Genomic DNA, 20,736 nt, shown 5'->3' with positions numbered 1-20,736 from the left:
ACATTTAATCTTTTTTAGAATCAAATATAAAACGGTCAGCGTCACCAGTAAAGAAAACAAGAAGACAAATAAAGCCATTTATAACCGTAACACCTGCAACGCCATAGTATATGTTGAATTAAAAAGTTAAGTTATTAATTTAAACAAAATTTTAAATTTTATTTATATCTATTTTATGACAACTACATATATATATATATATATATATGTTCAAACAGTTGAACACTACTCATTATTAGCTCTGAATACGAATGTTTCCTTTTTTTTTTTCAAAACATTATAGTACCAATCACAAAATGTATGAAAGATAAAAGCTGATTAATTCTTAATTTTTCCAGATATGAAACATGCATTGCATTTTTCAGTATTAGTGTATTGTAATAGCTAGTTTTAATAGAAAATTGTGCTTCCCGTTTTATAATATGATACGTCAAATATGGAATTTATTCCGTATATTGCAGATAACTCAAGTTTCGTTAATTCTTACGTATAGTGCACACTGAATATGTACTTAACATATTTTTTATATTTTTCAGATGTATAACTTAAAGAGTAAAAATCTATAAAATCCTGGTTACATCGTGGTTTTCTTTATAAACTAGAGTAATAAAATTCAAGCAGACTTTAAAAAGTCTAGGATCCTAATAGGTGATAAAAGACATATTGATAGGTATAGGTTATATATTCTATCAATTTTATAATACAAGTATATTCAAATACTGTTTACAAGTACATATTGAGCTATTGTAGATACTGGTAAAAAAATGGATTTTTAAAATTATTTTTATGGCTACACTCCATGAACTATAAATAGCACATTATTAAGAAAGGACTTATTTAAAATAGTAAGAAGGGATTATTTAAAAAATATTTTATTGTTGAACCGTGGTTAAAATAAAATAACAGGATGATAAAGGAACAATAAATAGGTGATTAATCGAATAATTGTATCAGAATATCTTTTTCTAATTTTATAAGAATGTTTAAAAATACTTGAATTTAATCAAATGTTTAAGTATTCTCTCTCGTATTCATATGTATATATAATATTGTTTTATTTTAAACTATAACATTTTTCAATTCGCGTAATGTTCAGAAAAGTTTATTACAAATTTTTTAGTTTTATTATATATTTTTATTATTATTACATTATTAAGAGCATTTTTTTAGGAGTATATTTTTTACTCATTTTTAATTTTTTTAATAAACATTTTAAAATTTTTAATAAATATAAGAAAATAAAGTTAACGTAGTCGTGATTTACTGCCTGTAATAGTGATTTACTGCCTGTAATAGTGATTTACTGCGCTGTCAAAAAAATGGATTTCAGACTTTAAGAATCCAACAACTACCTTTTTGTCTTCTTAAAGAAATTCTACAGAATAGACCCATGCATACTGTATATCTTTTGTGTCCTTGGCGAAAATTCCTTTCACAGTCCGAACAGATATAATTACAGAAAGGTATTAAGGAAATACTGTTAGAACAGAGATTTCCAGGGTTGTAGCAGATGTGTCGAAGTGGTCAAAATTTCACTCTGGGAGTCATACATTTTAACAACTTCCTGGTATTTCTCTTTTTTTTTTATTTATTATTAATTTACCATCAATTCTCGCATTGAGAATTTTCAGTAATTTTCTCTGGCGTGGCGCAGTGACATGTTTAATTATTTATAATAAGTTAATACTTATTATAGATAAGTATAATTATAAATAAGTATTATAAATAAGTAATTATTACTTAATATAAATATCTAAGTATTGCTGAATTGACAAGTAGATTGTTACTTGTACTGTTAATTTAAATGCAGGCTATATTTGACCAAAAATTGTTTGCTAAATCACAAAGTCAAGTCTCCGAAAATACTTGTTTCATTTATTCTAATTTTTATTGTTATAAGTATATATCTTACTCTTCTAATATAACATTAACAAGCAAAAATATTACCTAGTAAAAAAGTATATAATTTATTAAATAGAAATAATTTTACTTCTTAATATAACTTTACTTCAAATCTTTATTTATAACTGAAATTCAATATATATGTATAGTTATATATTTAATATAAATATTGTTTATAATGTATGACTCGATATATTTTATGTTACAATTGTTAGAAGTGCAACATTTTAAAATTCTTTATAGTAATGGAAACTTTCTCCGGAAGTTCAACGAAAACTAATCCTGTACCTTCTTATGCACCCACAATAGTAAGAATTTTCAAAGCCTTCGATCTTTGTCCTACACTTTGTGCCCCATACCATAAATGCCTAGTAAAAGGTACAATAGTCTCTAGCAAACATCTGCACTCGGTAAGTGTTTTTGCGGAAATTCCGGAAAAGTCTTTTAAATGGGATGTACTCGCAGTCCTCAGTAAATACTCTGTATACAATGGCATTTTTCTTACTTCACACGTTACGAACCATAAAGATATAGGAATATAGAAAAACAATTTTATTTTTATTTAAAAATTATTTACTCCACTTTGTTTAGAATTTTTCATAGAATATTAAGTTTCTACGATCTTCGAAATTTTATGTCGCAATCTCGTTCTTATTTCGTGAAACAAGAAGACTCTCAATGTTTCAGGAGAAAGTTTGACATAAAATTGAAACACGTAGTGATTCGAAATTTTCCAATTTGTAACTCAACGTTTAATTCTTAAAAAAGAAAGAACAATATCTATTTTGTAACGACGATTGAAAGAATTTCTTCTAGAAGGTTGTCAGAACTAATTGGAAAGTTTCTTAACAGATAAGTTCGGCATTGTTTGGCGAACACTCTTTATACCTGTCCCCACAACTTACCGAATTACCATTTACTGTACCATGTTTATGCGTATTGTTAAGCTGACAGTAGATAACCGGCGATTTACCAGTTCAGAAAGTACAATTCCGAAACTGCGTTTCACCGTAGCGATGTGCATTTCGTATTTTCTTACTTAAAATTGACCATAAAAGACATTGTAACTGTATAGTTAATATATATAAATTATATACAAAATAAATGTATAATTGTATCGTGTATAGACAGCGATAATTTTAAAATTTTTTCGTTATAACGTATATTTTTCAAGCAGAATTATCAGTTTCTGAGTAAATTGATTCCTGTATAAGGGACGATTCGCACATATATTCCTCATCTTTTAAATGACTTACACAGGAGCGTATATACAAATAAGTATTTCTACATTTTACATGCTATAGCTATTTATCTATAAGTAAAAGAATTCTAACGTTCAATTTTGCAACAATTTAAAATCCAATTCCTTTATTTTATAGGTGAGGAAATAATTTCTTTGCACGAAGTACCAAGCAGTTCCTTTACATTATGAGACAAAGGCGTCAATTTTCTTTTCTTCTATCATGATACGTCAAACGTTGGCAATATATACTTTGACGCTGGAAAGCGTTATCGTCAAATTAAACTGGCGAACGAACGAATTCGCCAATGAGAAAGGACATAATAAGCTACTTACGTAAATGGGAACCGTGAATTTTAACATGAAGGTGAATTCCGTTTACGCGCTAGAATGGCGCACGCGCGTTCTATATTGCGTATAGGAAATACGTAAGTACATGGAGAGAGAGAGAGAGAGAGAGAGAGAATGGGGAGGAAAATCGAGAAGAGTGGCTGGAACGTCGATGAACGAACCACCCCCGCGTAGTGGTCCCTTTTGGCGCGTGGGTGCTTCCAAGGTCATCGCAAGAGCGAAACTGCTACGACGCCTTCGTCGCGACGCCCGCGCATAAAGCGTGGGTGGAGAATATATACGCGTGTACTTACGTATAGCTAGCGCTACACGCCGTTTCAATTCATCGAACTGGTCCATTCACGGAAAGTTTCAACTATCCTATCCTCGAAAATTCATGACACATCGAACGTTACAGCAGCCTTGGCCGATCGAAGCTTCCAAATTTCCCTCATAATAAATTTTGAGATATATCGGACCTCAATGCGAAGAAAAGCTCCCAACTTTTCTTCTGAAAAGTTGGCTACATCGTGGTTTGGTACAGTGCCTGTTGATGGAAAGTTTGACGCTTCGAAAAAAATTCGTTTCACCGAATTTCGTCACGGTAGTCATTGTCGTAAAGTTTTGGGCAAAGAAAGCTTACTCTATAACGTAGAATTTTACATGGAAACTTTCGCTTCAAAGTTTCAATCTTTTCGGTCGATAAGCTGTTTATAAATATAGCTATCTGGTTGAAAAAGATGTATTTTTTTATATTTTTAATATTATTAAGATATTTCATATACTTTGAACATTTGTACTTTCCTGTGGATTTCAAAATTATTAAATACTGTGCTGATCACATTCATAATTCGTACACGTTATTATTAAAATTTCACTTTGCTACATCACGCTTCTGACATCACGCATTGTTTATCCATATCAAAATACATAAACAGTTTATAGAAATGGGTACATTAAACAGGCATAATGTTATTATATACTTATTCAGCGTTAATGAAAGATAATTTACTCGTAACAGTACTGGGACATGGTAATATGCTTCAAATTAATATACTGTGATACAGACTTATTCAATTTGAGACGGTTATAATTTATTTAATTACATAAACTAATGTGGTAGAGCGAAACGTACAGTATATTTTGAAAGATATTAGTCTGTCCAGATACTTTATATCTTTTTATTGTATGAAGGAATTAACTGTTTGCGTTAGACGTGATCTTGCCAAAAACAATGACCTTATACTTTCCTGCTAAATCCGCCCACATGTGCACCCACAACTGTGCAAGCACTTAGGTACGCCCACGGATTGCTTCTTGCATCCTACAACTCACTAAAAAGTTTTGATCAATCTGTCATTTTAAAACATAAGAAATATTTCGATTGTTCATAGTAAATGTAGTTCAAAGTAATCGTAAATTACTTCGTATGATTACTTTGATAGATTGTATAACAATTTAATGGTATAAAAAGATGGTATTAAATGCTTAATACTTAAATGCGAATTACGATGAGATCATAAATCATTTACTGTCGACACGTACATTCCCATCGAATCATAGTTTCTCTACCACCCAAAATTAAACTTAAGATATTACAGAAAAAAAGATGATATTAATTCAACCTTTCCTATATGTTTCGACAATTAAGTATGCTTTATAAACAAATATCTCATTCGCAAAATTCTTTGCGTTAAGTCTGAAGATATTCTCCGTTGAAGAATGATGTTTCCAACAAATGATATTTCGTTTGCAGGATATCTGTACTTACTGAATCCCGATCGCTCCGATACGACCCAGATCCTATAAATGATACATCCTGTACTGGTCATATCAAAGGAGAAAAGAGGGGAGTGTGTGATAAAGCTCGACGAAGGGAGGAGACAGGATGTTCTCGATCGTTAAAGCGCCACAGCGCCCCGCCACGTGATCCTCACGCCCAAGGTACTCATTCATAAACCTGAGGTTGCGCTAATTCTTCATACGTCAATGTTACTACTAATGGTGACCTTTTAAAAAGCGAATCACATGCAATTCCGGAATTAATCGTGCCAACAACTCTCCATAGAAATATTTTTCCATTCATATCGTTCATGTCTTACGTCCAGTTTTATTTGCATATTAATACGTGCGTGGACTCAAAAGAGAATATATCAATCACCTGATATGTTTATAAGCTCGACTATTATTCTGGTCAGGTAAATTAGTAATTGACGTGAAAACTGAAGAGAAATATTCAGGTTTTTATCTCCCACCCTATTCTCTTTCCTTATCTTTTTATATCTTTCACATAAATACTTATAACACTTCCACGATTGAAATCAATATTCATTTACTATCAATGTTCAACAGGCTTCTCGTATAACTATATAATTTTAATTTTAGATTATTCTACGGTTATCAATAACTGGTATTCTCATAAAGAGTATAAGATACTGAAAAATTAATTTCATAAAATAAACTCCTATCAGTAAGAAGAAATTTAGTGAAATACATCAAAGAACTGTAACTGTAGATGTCTATCACATCGTTTATTTATTTAACTCCTCGCCAAGAGGGACCGAAAATGATATATATTACAAATAGCTCTAGCAAGCATGATTCACAACAAATCGATTGCCTTGTGCAAATAAAATGTCCACATGGACCTAACGGCACCAACTTTAGGATCATAACTTATCATCGGTTTTCGTCATTTGACGAGAACAATAGTTATATAAAAATCGTGAAGAATCGGAGATGACACCTGTTTCTCCACAGAATGGAGAACCTGATTTGTCTGATCAAGCCTACCTTGGTTGAAGGTCGCCGTTGGAGGGATATAAATAAAAGTAGAGTGGATGTATGATTGTGATTGTGTAGCTGGACTCCCCTCGCATTGAGCGGCGGGCTCCATTCATGATTTCCCCGCGCACGCGTCCTATCATCCCTTGACATGGAAAACTCTTCCGCCGAGTATATAGGTGCTGGACTACGTAGCTGCATGTACACGTACGCTCTGGAGGAGGTGGCTACGATTAAACCGTCTGCGTCCTGGAATGCCGCTACAGCGGTAAGCTTCTATCCCTCGTAAGAGAAATCAAATATTAACGATCTATCGAATGCACATACGTACACATACGAGTGCAATCGTTCATAATGACACCATACAGTAACCATGTATAGAACGATGTGATCGTGTTTCCTTCGGTGAAAAGCTCTCATCTCTCGTATTTACGACCACGAGCTCCAAATCATTCTCACATTAGAGTCATGTACGCTGAGGAACTGGCTTCCACTCTTCCTCGTTGCTTGGTCATTCATTTATTCTGCACCTGGTGAATAACACGTTCAACTGGACCCCAAGCCTCATTACATATGGATACATATTGTTGCATGCTACTACTTCCGTGTAGTCACATTCACACCGCGAGGCGCCGATCTCTTCCAATTCATTTCCAAACGAAATAACTTATAAATCTTAATAATTGATACGTTATATTGGAGCGGTATATACACTACCCACATCTAGATCTGTAATGATCCGATTTAACGAGTATATATATATATACCTGCAACTAATATGGTTCGATTTAACAAAAAGTCTTAGGTCCTTCTATAGGAATGTAAACGTTAAATCGGACGAAAATAGATGGTAAGGGATGGTAGGGATAGAACAGCTAGGAAAGGGAGTGAAAAAGAGAATATTGTGTATTTGTTGCTCCAATGTGGAGAGATAGTGCGGGGGTGTGAATCACCAATTCGAATGTGGGGGTAAAAATGCATTCTCTCGATTGGTCGAGAAAAGCTCGCTTGCCTGGCTAAACGGACGGCCGGGGGTTGGAGTGAGGGGGGCGGAGGAAGAGAAGGAGAGGGGCTGAGGGTGCTAGAGAGATCCGAGTTTCAAACCAGAATTCAGTACTCGAGTTGTCGAATTCGGGAGATCACTAGAAACCAGAGGTCCGATACATCCCCTGCAGTTGCATTCTCGACGACCACGTGCTCACACTTTTTCCGGTATTACTTTCCATCTTCTTAAACTTGTGCCACCTTCCAGCGGTAGAGAATCAGTTGCTACTTCTTGTTTCATCTTGGCCTTCTACGGACAACTTCTTCTTAGCAAAGGTATTTATCTTTTAAATATTTTAACGTATTTTATATGTTGGATTTATAGTTCGTTTGTTGTTCTTTTTTCTTTTTTTTTTTTTTTTTTTTTGTAATTTGAGTGAAAATCGTTATGCAAAGAGAGGCAAACGACTCTCCTATTTCATGTAACTTGAAATAAATGAGAGCGTTCGCTCCCGCAATGAAACGAAAGTGAAAACGATTCCATCGATTCTTGACTCTCGGTCAGTTTAAAGGTATTATTAATGTTGTGATCGAATAGCGCGACGCAGGGCGTTAATTAGATAGCTTGAAAATTGATTGTCACTCAGGTCGAACGTTGTTCGTTTACATTCCTGTATTTGTATCGTAAAGTGCTCCTCTCGAACGACATTGAAATTCGAATGAAAGGGAAAGTAAGAGTCTACGACGACGTTACCCAACGATGAAAACGAAATCCCGAAAGTTCGTTTGTTTTCGTCGGTTTGTCAAATGCGTCTCTATGACTGTGTACTTTCTGTCACTTTGAAAATATTTTTCAAGAAGAATACGATGGTATCGTGAAGTTTATATTTAATCGTTCTTTATTTTTTTATTTATACGTACAAGTATATATAAATGAATTTGTTTAATATAATTTGAATACAAAACATTTTGAAATATCAACATTGAAAGTTTAAAAGAACTTTTTTCTGAATTTTTCAAACTGTAAGTATGGATTGCATGTTGTAGAAAATTTTATTGGGCTTAATGGTATAGTGAACTGAAAAGTTTATATTTTAATATAATAAAATAAGTATATAGACCCATATAATGTCCGATAGATGCGCAGACGCATATATTTTCTCTTATCTGAGAAACAAATCTTATAAAAATATTTCGATTTATATTCATACCTTGTCCAGTTATATTTTTTCTATTTCAACTTTTAATATATTACGTTATATACTTAAATAACGATTTACATGAAATATCTAGCTACTTTTTACTTACGCACATAATATTGCTCGTTAGGTAGCAAAACATTGTATGAATTTATAGCTATTTCTTGCTATACTCTAAGCATAGTTTCCTTTAAAACATTCGATATTGAGAACTAATAAAAATACAATTTAAAATTAAGTTAACACTAAAACCAATTTAAATTCAAATTTCGAAATAAAAGCATTCTGTTTCCAGATGAATTGTTTAGAATATCAAAATCTACGATGCGATATTTCATTAAATTTCCATTCTATATGTATTTTCATACATTAATTAATTCAACAGATGTAAAAGCTTTTGAATTTCGCTTTCGTGTAAAATTCCGAAAACAATATCCTTGGAAAACAATTCCGAGCATCTTTCCTACAAAGGAAACATGTCATATATATATTCAGTAACCCAAACAGGAAACAGCTAGATAATTTCTTTTCCTATTATCCTTATCTTCTTTTTTTCGCTACCTAGAGACAATTTTAAATGACGGAAAAGTTTTTAAATATCTCGCAGAATAGTGACAGTTACCTGTTACTAGCCGCGTTTACAATTCCTCGGAATTGTTGCTATACGCTATTGGGGGTCCCAGAGAATGACAGATACACATACTTCACTTTCTCTTTCTTTTTGACCCTCGAAAAGAATAGCAGGTCTAACCTTCGTCACCATGGTAATTTCAAGGATAGCACCCCCTAACTGCTGCAGGCCAGCTGCTGGAAAAACGGAAAAAGGGAAAGTTTGCGGGTCAATGTGTAGGGTTTTCGCTTGAAACTATCGTAAACCAGACGTGCCATTTCTTCATAGACAAACCATCCCTGACTCTTAGCGGTCATAGTGGGCCAACTTTTATAAATATATTATTAAACAAATAATTAGTAGGTTTGTTTTTATTAATTTATTAAATTATTATAAATGTAGAATATTTATAGAAATATGTATATTTTTGTTTTCGTGTTGTAAATTTCTATTTTCAGTCGAATGTTAGATGAGAAATTTTCCGTTTGCCTGAAATATTTTCTTTCTCGATTTTATACTCTTACTCGATAAATAGAACAGTTTTTTCATGCAAAGGTGAGAGGAGGTCATCTTTATACTATAATGGCGGGTCATACAGATTTGATCAGGCGAATATTGCAATATCGCATTTTATTAAAATTTGATTGTTCAATAATTTTATTGGAATTTTGCCAACCCAATATTATATTATTAGCAAACGTTTTACGAATTATTTAAAACAAATTACGTTTGTTAAACGCGATATGAAAAGAAATAGAATTGCATGGTATTATATTAAACTTTTGATAGAAAGTTAATAAATTCAGTTTTTCCTAGACGTATAACGCATAGAAGTCACTTTATATAAAAAATAAATTGTGACTGACGCTTTGTATTAGAGAAATTTCTGAAATATAATTAAGAGATATACTCACTCTGAAATAATGTACAATACGTTTTGTTGTTGTTGATATTTCATTAATTATACTTAAACGAATATTAGAGTTGTAATTAATGAATATAATTTTATTCAGATTTCAGAATTTTCTAATATACTCTTTGATAAACGTGTCAATTAATGAGTTATGTGGTTACATAAGAACGGAATTCACACGATTGAAAACTAATTAACAAGGTGTTATCGGCCAGACGATGAAGCTTCATTCATACGGTTGTCAGTATTGAACTCGTTGTATGAAGTTTTACATTTATGAAGGGAGCACGAGTCATTTCCCTTTCATATTAATATTTGATTTGAAGTATGCGTTAAATTGAAAAACTTGAAAGACTAAAAGACTAAATAATTCTTGTTTAAACGCCGTTATTAATTCTCATCGAGGAATTCTTTTGATTTATTATTATAAATGAACGATAGAAATAAAGTGGGAATTTGAATGTAGTTTAAAATTCATAATTTCATAACGTAAATACTCGCACCATATAACTGTTGCATTCGTTCTTATGTATAATATGGAATATAATTTGCAGGGGAAATATTTTTAATAATATTTAAAAGCAAATATTATTCTTAATAATTTATTTGTTACGTAATTCCAACCCCGAGGGGTCACGGAATGGGACAACGGTTTACCTTTACATTCTTCAAATATATTACAATATACTATTTTATAATATATTATAAATAGATGCATGAGTATTTCTAGAAATAGAAATGCAAATATTCATACATTAATGTTAATGTCAGAAGCTTGTTTGAGATGTTAATTTCATTTTATTCTTGAAGCCAGCGTGATTTATACTGTAGTCGCATCATGTTACGAAGTTATAGTGTGTAATTTCTAACTTCTCGAGTAACTGGAGTAGCAACTTTTGAACTAGAATGAGATTCACGTTAATTTAGATTTTTAGTAATTTCTATAGTTAAGTCATCTGATAGCAATAATGCAATAATAATATAAGGAGACACGTAACTTTCAAACCGCGTGGCCTCGTAGAAAACTGAAAGTCGATAGTCAATATAAATAACAATAAAAGCTTGGAAAATTTTCCATGTCTTTACCATTTACCGTGAATTCGAAATACATTTTCATTCAATACCATCTTTAACAGAGGTGACGTTGAAACGAAGTAACGAATTCTATCCCTTCGAATCGAAGTCTCTATATTTGAGTCACGAATAGTACGTTAACGGATGAAGAAAGTTATGATTAGAAGCTGACTGAAACATTCATTTAGAAACACATAGACGGCGATACGTGTGTACTTACGTCGAATTTCCTACTGTTATTGATTTCTGCGAGGTCCCACCAATGGAAGCGGGACCCCATTTCTCAATCCCCGAACTAAAAAGGGTATCACGGTTCTTCCCTGTTTAGGACTCATATGATGACCTTGAACCAGCTGTGCAGGGGTGTTTCGTCTTTGAAACTAGATCAAGGGGCCATCCGTACGATTTAAAATGCTTTTCCGTTGACTCCCTTATGAATCGATCTTGATTCGATCTTGATTCAGCTTGTAACTATGATACTGTAAATACATTCAATATTTTTTGACCCGTAAGTCACAATCGATACGGTATGACTGCTAAATAGACCAGCGAGAAGTATCCCTATGTCTTGTTGAGTGTCCCAGTTTTTTCCAAATCGATCTTCAATTTCTTCTACGGATATAAGTAAGGGAAAGATGTTATATACAGGTACATCGTTTGTTACGAATAAAATTTCTACCTACAAAATATATTGACAACATTTCGTTGAGAATACCTTAGACATGCTGTATATGTATGCGTAAAGTAAGTTTCTGTAGAAATCAGCAAAGAAATTAATATTCATTTTCTTAGGATTTTATACACACAGAACCTTGCATTATGTTTACGGTGTATGCAGTGGTTGATACAACGTGTAAGCTAGAGTACAGATTTGGGGTTACTTACTTTCACATTTGACAAAAATTTTTGTAATATAATGAAAATAATTACTTAAGTCTTGATTTAAATTATTTGAATTATTTTTGTTTTAGGTATAGTTATCACGACCAGACAACAATTCCATATTGAATTTCCCGAAGCGTTTCAATTACACAGCTACAGCACCATGGATTACAATCATAATTCTAGATCAAATTACTATTTTCATACTCCAAACAACTTTCCACGAAATTTCACAGGATTGGAAGATCAGAATGCAGAACTTCTTAGGGTATGAAGTTGAATTTTTAAATAATTTTATGTTTACACATTTTGAAGTTTCTTACCTGTTCCTCCCATTTAAAACAAGTAAAAATAAGATTTTTTAATGTAAATCTCATTTAATATCCATTTCTATATAAATTTGAAACATTTTTAAGATACCTTAACGAGGTACTAACGGATCCAAGGTGTTCAATTATGAAGTAAAGGATTTTGATTTTTGTCCTATTACACCTGTACGTTTTCCTTTGTTACAGTTGACCAATGCATACCAGTGGCCGGTTAACGCATCCGGTTATTCTAGCACAAGTCCACCAGGCACTAATGCATCGTCCCCAAACAGTGTGATCTCTCCACGCGGTTACACTGCATCCCCAGAAAATAATCACATGGATTCATTGATTAACACTTTACTACAAGTCTGTAGCGATAATTTGACTGCACCAACTTCCCGCAGAGTTCAATTATCACAAGCTAACAGTAGATGCAGAAATTGTACTGACATACCTTGCGATAGGTGCTCTAGGCGTCAGCATTTGGTAAATATATTTCGATCTATCAGTCTTCCTTAAACGGTTAACTTCTATGTATAATCTTTAACTTAAGTTTATTCGTTATAGATTTCTTATCGACGAATAAAATTAAAAAAAAAATAAAAATTTCATCTGAGAATTTCTACTATATAACTATGTTACATAGTAATGAAGTACCTTTTTTTCTTATACACAGAATCCTTCGGACGCAGGCAACGGGGGCGAACATGCCCTGATGCAAGATATATCGGAAATACTAGACCCTGCAATCATTAATCTAAATTTTCATTCTTCACGAACGCCATTTTACTGTGATATTCACCGTGATGGTCAGAAATTTTGTCAAACTTGTTGCACGCCTATTTGTACTACTTGTGGATTCCAACTTCATCACAACCATGTTACAGTTGATTTGAACGATACCATTGAACTAGCTTGCGTTCAAGCGGATCAAGTACTGAAAGAAACTAGGCTTGGAATTTCGGCCCTCAGGGATGAATTAGATGACGTGCAAGTAAGTTATCCTTTGAGAAATTCATTTATCACAGATATAATAAAATATGATAATCATAGTTTACATCGAGAATGTTTAATATTATTGTGCCGATACCTTTTAGAAAAATTAAGCACATGGAATTGACTGAAGTAATAACAGTTAATATTAGATATCTTAAATCAAGAATGATTGATACATTATCAACATCTATGTCGAAATATATAATTAGATACAATGTTCTTAGAAAAATTAAATATACAGAATAATGCTCCTATTGACCGTCCGCTTGCAATCTTATCTTTGACGTCATCTGCTTACTGGATTGTCTAAATTCATGCAGCTGTTCTTTTTTAGGATTTTGTTTTCAAAAATTTTTCAATATAAAAATTTCCGAATACTCTTCTAACCAAGTTTCCAGTATACTCTCTGATAGTTGCATGTTACTTCGATTCTTTTAAGGAGAGCAAAATTTAAACAAAAATAAGGAGAAATGAAAATTCACTTAAAATCACTGGTCGAAAATAAACGAGTATGAGTATCTTTTGCAGATAGCGGCAGAAATGTTAGAACAGAAAGCAAGACAAGCAGCTGCAGATTTGACGATATGCATGAAAAGAATAATTGCCACTTTAGAGATAAGAGAAAGAGAGCTGTTAAATAGAATCGAAAAAGCCAGAACTCAAAAACATGCTGCGCTACAGCAAAGAGACGATGGGATCAGAAATGGAATAATCCGACTAACTCGAGCTGCTGATAAACTTAATGAAGTTATAGAGAATAGAAATGTTATTAAAAATCCATTGAGTCTAACGCTTACCAAAGATATGGTTTCGGCTGAGGTATTGATTAATGAAATCAAATATCTAATATTTTTTAGTTTTTCGATATCTAGATAACTAACAAATCCTCCCAACATTCATTATACATAGTGAAACTAATAGTACTAAAAACCTTTTCACTGCTATCATTTTATCGACATTGCTGGTTATCAAAAAATACTCTAACTAAATATATTTAACGATTGTAACATCGTAGTTATTAGGTTATTCTATATGAAATGTTGTTTCTTTAAAATCTGATATTAGTTGGTAGATGTCACATGTTATCAATCTTTTCCGATATTCCGATATTAATCGTGAATATGACACAAAACATTTTTCTACCTCTGATCCTGTACTTGTGAATCATTTTTCAACATCTAGATAGTATTTCGACAAATAAATGTTTCTTCTCGGCGAGAAAACCGTAATGGTAACGTTCGTGGAATATTTTAATTCTAGAATTACTATTCATAAATTTACAGGCTAATGAAAAAGACGAATAGAATCATGCGGAAATTATCTTCCTCTGCATATATTTCTTTATACGTTCTATCTAAAATCTAATACAGATTTGATTTATTTGTTGTTTCATGTGGCATTTACATTATTCTTTTAGAGATATTGTGTCACTGTCTTAATGAAAAAATTAAAGATTAGTATTTAGTATAGGATGCTTATCGATATTGAATTATTTTTCATAATAATGTTGATATTAAAGGTCTCATAAAAGAATATAAAAATCACTATAACACCGTCTCGTAAATATCTGCTATAAAGATCAAATTTGAAATCGATTACTTTAACTTCCTGAATTTTAGCGTTATAATAATTTTTATATCTTTCCGTCATTTTAAGATGTATAAACACTCTACTAACGCGTGATTTTCATCGAATACAGGTTTTCCAAATACGTCAGACCTATCGAAATCTTCCATCTCATGAAGAAAACTGGATCTCTTTCAATAGTTCAGAGACAAATATAATGGGCGCTATAGCGAATTTTGGAAACATTATAGTGAATAATCCGGGATCTATAGGCGATCGACGAGCTATGAGAAACAGTGAAAATGCGTCAGCTCTGTTGGAATATAGATTCTCTTTTTTATCAATTTCATCAATTCCACCAATTGAAGAAAAACCAGCTGCTTTAAATAAGTACCCTGTCGTAGTTAAATTAAATCAAAGTTCTGATGCGTCAGTGAAACCTATAAAAATAATTGGAAACACCAGTAATATTGATGATAATTTGTGCCGACCATGGGGCGTAGCATGCGATAGAGAAGGACATCTGATCGTTGCAGATAGATCAAACAATCGTATTCAAATATATAGTCAAGATGGTTCCTTGTTAAGAAGATTTGGTTCATATGGTACCGGACCAGGACACTTTGATCGTCCGGCTGGCGTAGCCGTCGATTTACGTCACCGTATAATTGTAGCTGACAAAGATAATCATCGTATACAGGTAATTCAAACTATAATATATATAATTCAAATATAATATTAAAAATAGGCAGTGAGAGAATAGCGAGTTTGAAACTATTTGAACATTTGCTCGTCTTTAGTACGATATCGCTTAGTTATAGAAATACAACTAAACATGATTTTGTCACATGCCAGTATTATAGCAAAATATGAGAAACAACTTCCAGAAGCAAAAGTATAACACAATTACCAATCATATGAGATACTGTTAAGTTTTGTTAATTAAAATGAGCTCTTTTGTTATATTATTTCGTCTTATTATTTTTTATGCCGATATTACGGAAATTTTTCTCATAAGAGTCGTTATGATTAATTCAAGTAGGAAAGCATAAAAAATAAGCGATCGAAACACTTGTTAACATAGAAGATAAATAATTTAAATTGCTAGTGCTATTTGCTAGGGTTAAGGAAGAATTATTCGTTTAATTCATATTCTCGTCAATTTTTAGATTTTCACGATGGAAGGCCTATTTCTTCTATGTTTCGGCGAAAAAGGCAGCCGCTGTGGTCAATTCAATTATCCATGGGATGTGGCTGTGAACTCCGAATGCCAGATAGTCGTGTCCGACACTAGAAATCATCGCGTCCAATTATTCAGTGCTGAGGGCATTTTCCTACGAAAATACGGCTACGAGGCCTCGCCGAATATGTGGAAGCATTTTGATTCACCGCGCGGCGTTGCTTTCAATCCCGAAGGCAAGGTCGTTACCACTGATTTCAATAATCACAGAGTAGTGATCATCGATGCTGATTTCGTAAACGCTCATATTTTCGAGTGCAAGGGCACTGGTAGCAACAAACAGTTCCTGAGACCACAAGGTCTGGCGATTGACGACGAAGGAAACATTATCATAGCTGACTCTAGAAACCATCGAATACAGATATTCGACTCGTCTGGTATATTGATAAGGCGATTCGGCAGCTACGGTAAGGGCGATGAAGAAATGGACAGACCATCAGGTATATCTTTATGCCCCGACGGTAGAATCGCTGTCGTAGATTTTGGTAACAATCGTCTCCTTCTTATTTAAACGACCAATCGGTTCTAGGAATAGGAAAGGGGATGGTGGAAAGAAGGCGGTAGTAAAAATAAGATTTTATATATGGGGGATAAAGAAAAAAAAAAAAAAATTACGCGACACAAAAATTGCGAACACAACTGTTGTTCTGTATTTTAGAAGTAAGCGTGTGACGCTATAGTCAGACAAAGCATTATTAAAGCCATATTTTCCTACTGATTATATATTTTATGAAAATCCGTATAGATTCTTTTCGAAACTTCGGATTGTATATGTGCCAAATACACAAGTACAAAAAAAGAAAATTAAAAACTTAGAAAGAAACTTTCAGAACTTTTCGTTCTGAAACCATATCGCTATGGATGTTCTCATCTGTGGTGAATAAATGCAGAACGTAGAAATAACGTTTCTCTATAGATGTTCCTTTTGGAGAGGAATATTATTCTTACGTATTTACCGTTGTCTGCGAATTTATGGATAACAACAGAAAACGAAAAATGTCGCAGTGATTAATGAGTATAGTTACGGCAATAATAATTTCTTTGCAATAAAATATTAGGAAATTTAAATTTTTATAAACGAAAAAGTTTTGTGATATAAAATGCTGGTCATTTGAAATTTGAATTTTTTAATTTTATAAACGGTAGCGTTGTTTTATAATTTATTTTTACTCGTAAACGAATTTTAACAGAAATTAAATTGTTCATCCATTCTTTCGGTGGAAATATTTATTATCAGATCGGATCGGAAGTTTGAGAGTAACACAAGTGGTACAACTATATATACAAGTATACTATATGTACTTGTATACTAAGTATACAAGTGATATAACTATATATATATATATAAAGAAAATAGTTGTCATTTCCATTGAAAATGTAACTATTTTCTCTGGTGTAGTAGATATTTCGTAACAAAGAGACAGAAATTCTACTTCTACAGCTTGCATTAGCTTTACTTTCGAAATTTTCCGCCATCCATAATGTTTTTTTTTTAAAAAAAAAATCATTATTATATAACGATAGAATATTGAATTGACCAGCTCTGAAAATTCAGAAAATTGTTCAAATTAGTGATAACCTTCTCATGTTGATTAGGCAAGAATATATAAATGCAATTTCGAGTGAGTATATTTATGAAGGATCATTGTGATTAAAAAAAAGTTTTTATCGGTGTGTATAATTAAGGCGGAATAATGGAATGCACTAAGGTAAAAGTTAGATATATACAGCGAATGGTATGGACAGAATTGCAAAGGAAGTATTTACATAAAAAAAGAGTGAGAATATATCGTCTCTTAACGATGCTACAGTTATCAAACAAATACAAAAAATCAATGTCGTAGTAATATTTCGGACATATCATACATCGAAGACATTTTTTTGTATTAGCATCATCGTATTAGTATCTATAGACTAGTAATGATTATCACTATTATTTTGTTCATGATTATTGGCATATGATTAATTCCATCTACCATTCTCATCGACTTTCTTTTGCATTCACATTCGTGACTAGTAACATCATTACTGTTATTTTAATTATCCTAATTGATATCACAATTGTGAAAAATTAATACAAGACGGTATTTGTTGTAAGATACGAATTTTATATAATGTATAAGAATTCAATGTCTCAATAGTCAGTCTTCAATGAATGTGAGGATATTTAATTTAATTTGACTTTAATGAAGCTCATGAAGGCATTAGTTACATTTGTACTCTGTAAGACTGAAATAAGACTGACTTGATAGATGTCAAATTTTGTTCCTAATTCATTTTTTTTCTTATACAGAAACTTTAAAAAAGAATTTGTTTGAATACCTATTTTAGTGTTTACAACTACAGTTGACGAATTTTTAAACAGAACAATTTTATTGGCCTATACGTAGTACATCAAATTTTATTTATATTTTCCCTCGATTTCGTCCTTCTTGGTGGTAAGATAGTGATATATTACCAAATAACCGACTTATATTAACGTAATAGTTTACACAGTTAGCAATTAATCAAATATTAGTTGTTCTAGGAACTTATGTTCAAAGAATACATAATCTCTCAATTGCTTTGTGTAGAAACGTCTTTACAAAACTAATTGAACTACTTGAAAATGGAAACAAGGGAGAAATATTAAGGAGGATAAAGACTATTTTAACCAATCGGCACGCTAAACATGTTCAAAAGCAGCAATTCAACATTAATATTGTCGAAGAGGTTTCTACACACGAAATATGATTTACCAAAAGAAGTTTTTACAAGAAGTAATTTCTTCATATTAAAGAACCTCTAGCGTTAGAGTATATGGCAATAATGTTATCCCTGGTATAGAATAATTTTATTAGCAAAATATTCTTATGTAATTCATGTTTATCCCAATGCTGGGTTAAGAGACAAAGATTAAGTTAGATTTTAAATATGTACCATCCTGCTCAATTACTACATACATACATTTAACTAATCAGGGACAGTAGTAAGTTACAACACAGAATATTTTCGATTGAGTATTTCTCAAAAGAGACGTGATTTAATATGGCTTCTAGCATGAGAGCAAAGCAGAGAATAATTGTCCAGTGTTGCACGTCCATTTAAAAAAAAGAAAATTCATGAATAAGTTTGTTTATTCTTCTATAAGATATTTGATTAACGGAAATGTTTTGTTATAGTTATACTGCAACAGAATGATGCTGCTACGAATATTGTATACACATTGCACTATAATACGCATGTATGAAACTATATTCGATAAACAGAAAATATAGTAGATATATACCAGATATATGTGTATATACGTATATATATGTATATATACATATACCTGGTACATATACCAAACAACGTAAAAGTATTACAAAACTTGCATACAAGATAATTTACAAACGCTATAATATTATCCAGGAAATGAGATATTTCTGTGACAAAAAGAAAAAAGAAATGAATTGAATTGATTCTTGGTATTTTTTTAGACTGCTGAACTTTTTATGAACAGTTTGCTGTCAAAATTTGAACATGTTGCATGCTCGATATGCTATAAAAAGTTGACATGTTTGCGAGGCAAATATATCTTTTCTGACATGAGATATTATTATATAATCATGTTAAAAGAAAATAATAATCAAAATTACAGATTATTGTGAACGCAGATCGAAATTTTTTTCGAAAATTTATAAAAGATTCTGTACTATTACAAGACATTTTTTACGACATAAAAGATAAAAGATGTTTAGAAACAGATATACTGTTTCTTTTTAATTATATATTACACGTTGAGGTGGCGTAATAACCAAAAAAAAAAAAAAAAAAGAAAGAAAAAGAAAAAAAAAAATTAAGAGAATTGTTCACATTACGCTTAATATCTTTTAGTATAGTTCTATAATCTAAAGACTAAAGTATTTGTTATAAATTTGTTAAATTGATCCAAATGCAGGGCGTTGATTACAAGCTCATGTATCAGGTCAAGCTTATGTTAGTTTTGATCTAGTCATGCAATAGCAAATTTATAATTAATGCTAATTAATTTTCAAGCAGTTTGCAGCGGTGTGATCACCGTTATGTTATTGACTAGCAACAGTCCAATTTCGGTCCAATCTTTTTTTAATAAGAAAAGATGAAAATTGGAGAATGCGTGTGTTTTAGTATTTTACGTTTTTCATTTATAGAACAGAGAATCAGTGCTCTCCTTAAGAAATATAAAAGAGAGGACTTAATTATATTTAGAGGAAATTAGTTATTTAAGTTAAAAATCGAGAGCAAGAAAGTTGCTCTTTGAAATGTTAACACTTTCGCTGTGAAGGACGTGCATACACGACCTTAGGTACGATCATTTGTTAAAATTCTAAGTGTGTATCCTACATAATATAAAATTTTCATTCTTTTTGTATGAAATATTTTTGATTCCAAGAGTACCGCAGCCGAAGGATTAACATAGTGTTAATAAATATGTCCAAACGAATTTGTTTATATTTAATTTCTCAATTTTTCAATATTTCAATATTTCAATTTTTCAATTTTTCAATTTTTCAATTTTTCAATATTTCAATATTTCAATATTTCAATATTTCAATTTTTCAATTTTTCAATTTTTCAATATTTCAATTTTTCAATATTTCAGTTTTTCAATATTTCAATTTTCAATTTTTCAATATTTCAATATTTCAATTTTTCAATATTTCAATTTTTCAATTTTTCAATTTTTCAATATTTCAATTTT

At 31.7% G+C, this 20,736-nt stretch overlaps 2 protein-coding genes across 6 annotated transcripts in view; both read left to right on the top strand.

The window, feature by feature from the left end:
- The window catches only part of LOC122575149, a 35,436-nt gene extending 34,317 nt beyond the window's left edge, over positions 1-1,119 (top strand). The window contains exons 7-8 of one of the 2 annotated variants that reach the window (XM_043743709.1): positions 19-125; positions 537-1,111. In XM_043743709.1, the coding sequence (XP_043599644.1) occupies positions 19-107 (89 nt within the window). In that variant the 3' untranslated portion in view covers positions 108-125; positions 537-1,111. Of the gene's footprint in view, positions 1-18 lie in introns of both variants that reach the window. The other variant, XM_043743708.1, reaches the window with a different exon arrangement.
- A 2,166-nt stretch (positions 1,120-3,285) lies between these two features.
- Positions 3,286-20,481, top strand: LOC122575144 (E3 ubiquitin-protein ligase TRIM71). Of its 4 annotated transcripts, XM_043743698.1 has the most exons (11): positions 3,286-3,509; positions 5,229-5,416; positions 5,858-6,524; positions 7,509-7,576; positions 12,008-12,186; positions 12,434-12,715; positions 12,906-13,038; positions 13,117-13,223; positions 13,754-14,044; positions 14,925-15,491; positions 15,961-20,481. In XM_043743698.1, the coding sequence occupies exons 3-11, from the start codon at positions 6,511-6,513 to the stop codon at positions 16,540-16,542; spliced, it is 2,223 nt and encodes a 740-aa protein (XP_043599633.1). In that variant the 5' UTR covers positions 3,286-3,509; positions 5,229-5,416; positions 5,858-6,510; the 3' UTR covers positions 16,543-20,481. The 4 variants fall into 4 exon arrangements, with proteins under 4 accessions (XP_043599633.1, XP_043599631.1, XP_043599634.1 ...); XM_043743696.1 differs by having other exon boundaries at positions 12,906-13,223; XM_043743699.1 differs by lacking the exon at positions 13,754-14,044 and having other exon boundaries at positions 12,906-13,223.
- Positions 20,482-20,736: the final 255 nt, after the last annotated feature.

The sequence above is a fragment of the Bombus pyrosoma genome, linkage group LG14 (genome assembly GCF_014825855.1).
Source record: "Bombus pyrosoma isolate SC7728 linkage group LG14, ASM1482585v1, whole genome shotgun sequence".
Taxonomy (NCBI): Eukaryota; Metazoa; Arthropoda; class Insecta; order Hymenoptera; family Apidae; genus Bombus; species Bombus pyrosoma.
This window is presented reverse-complemented; position numbering and strand designations above follow the sequence as displayed.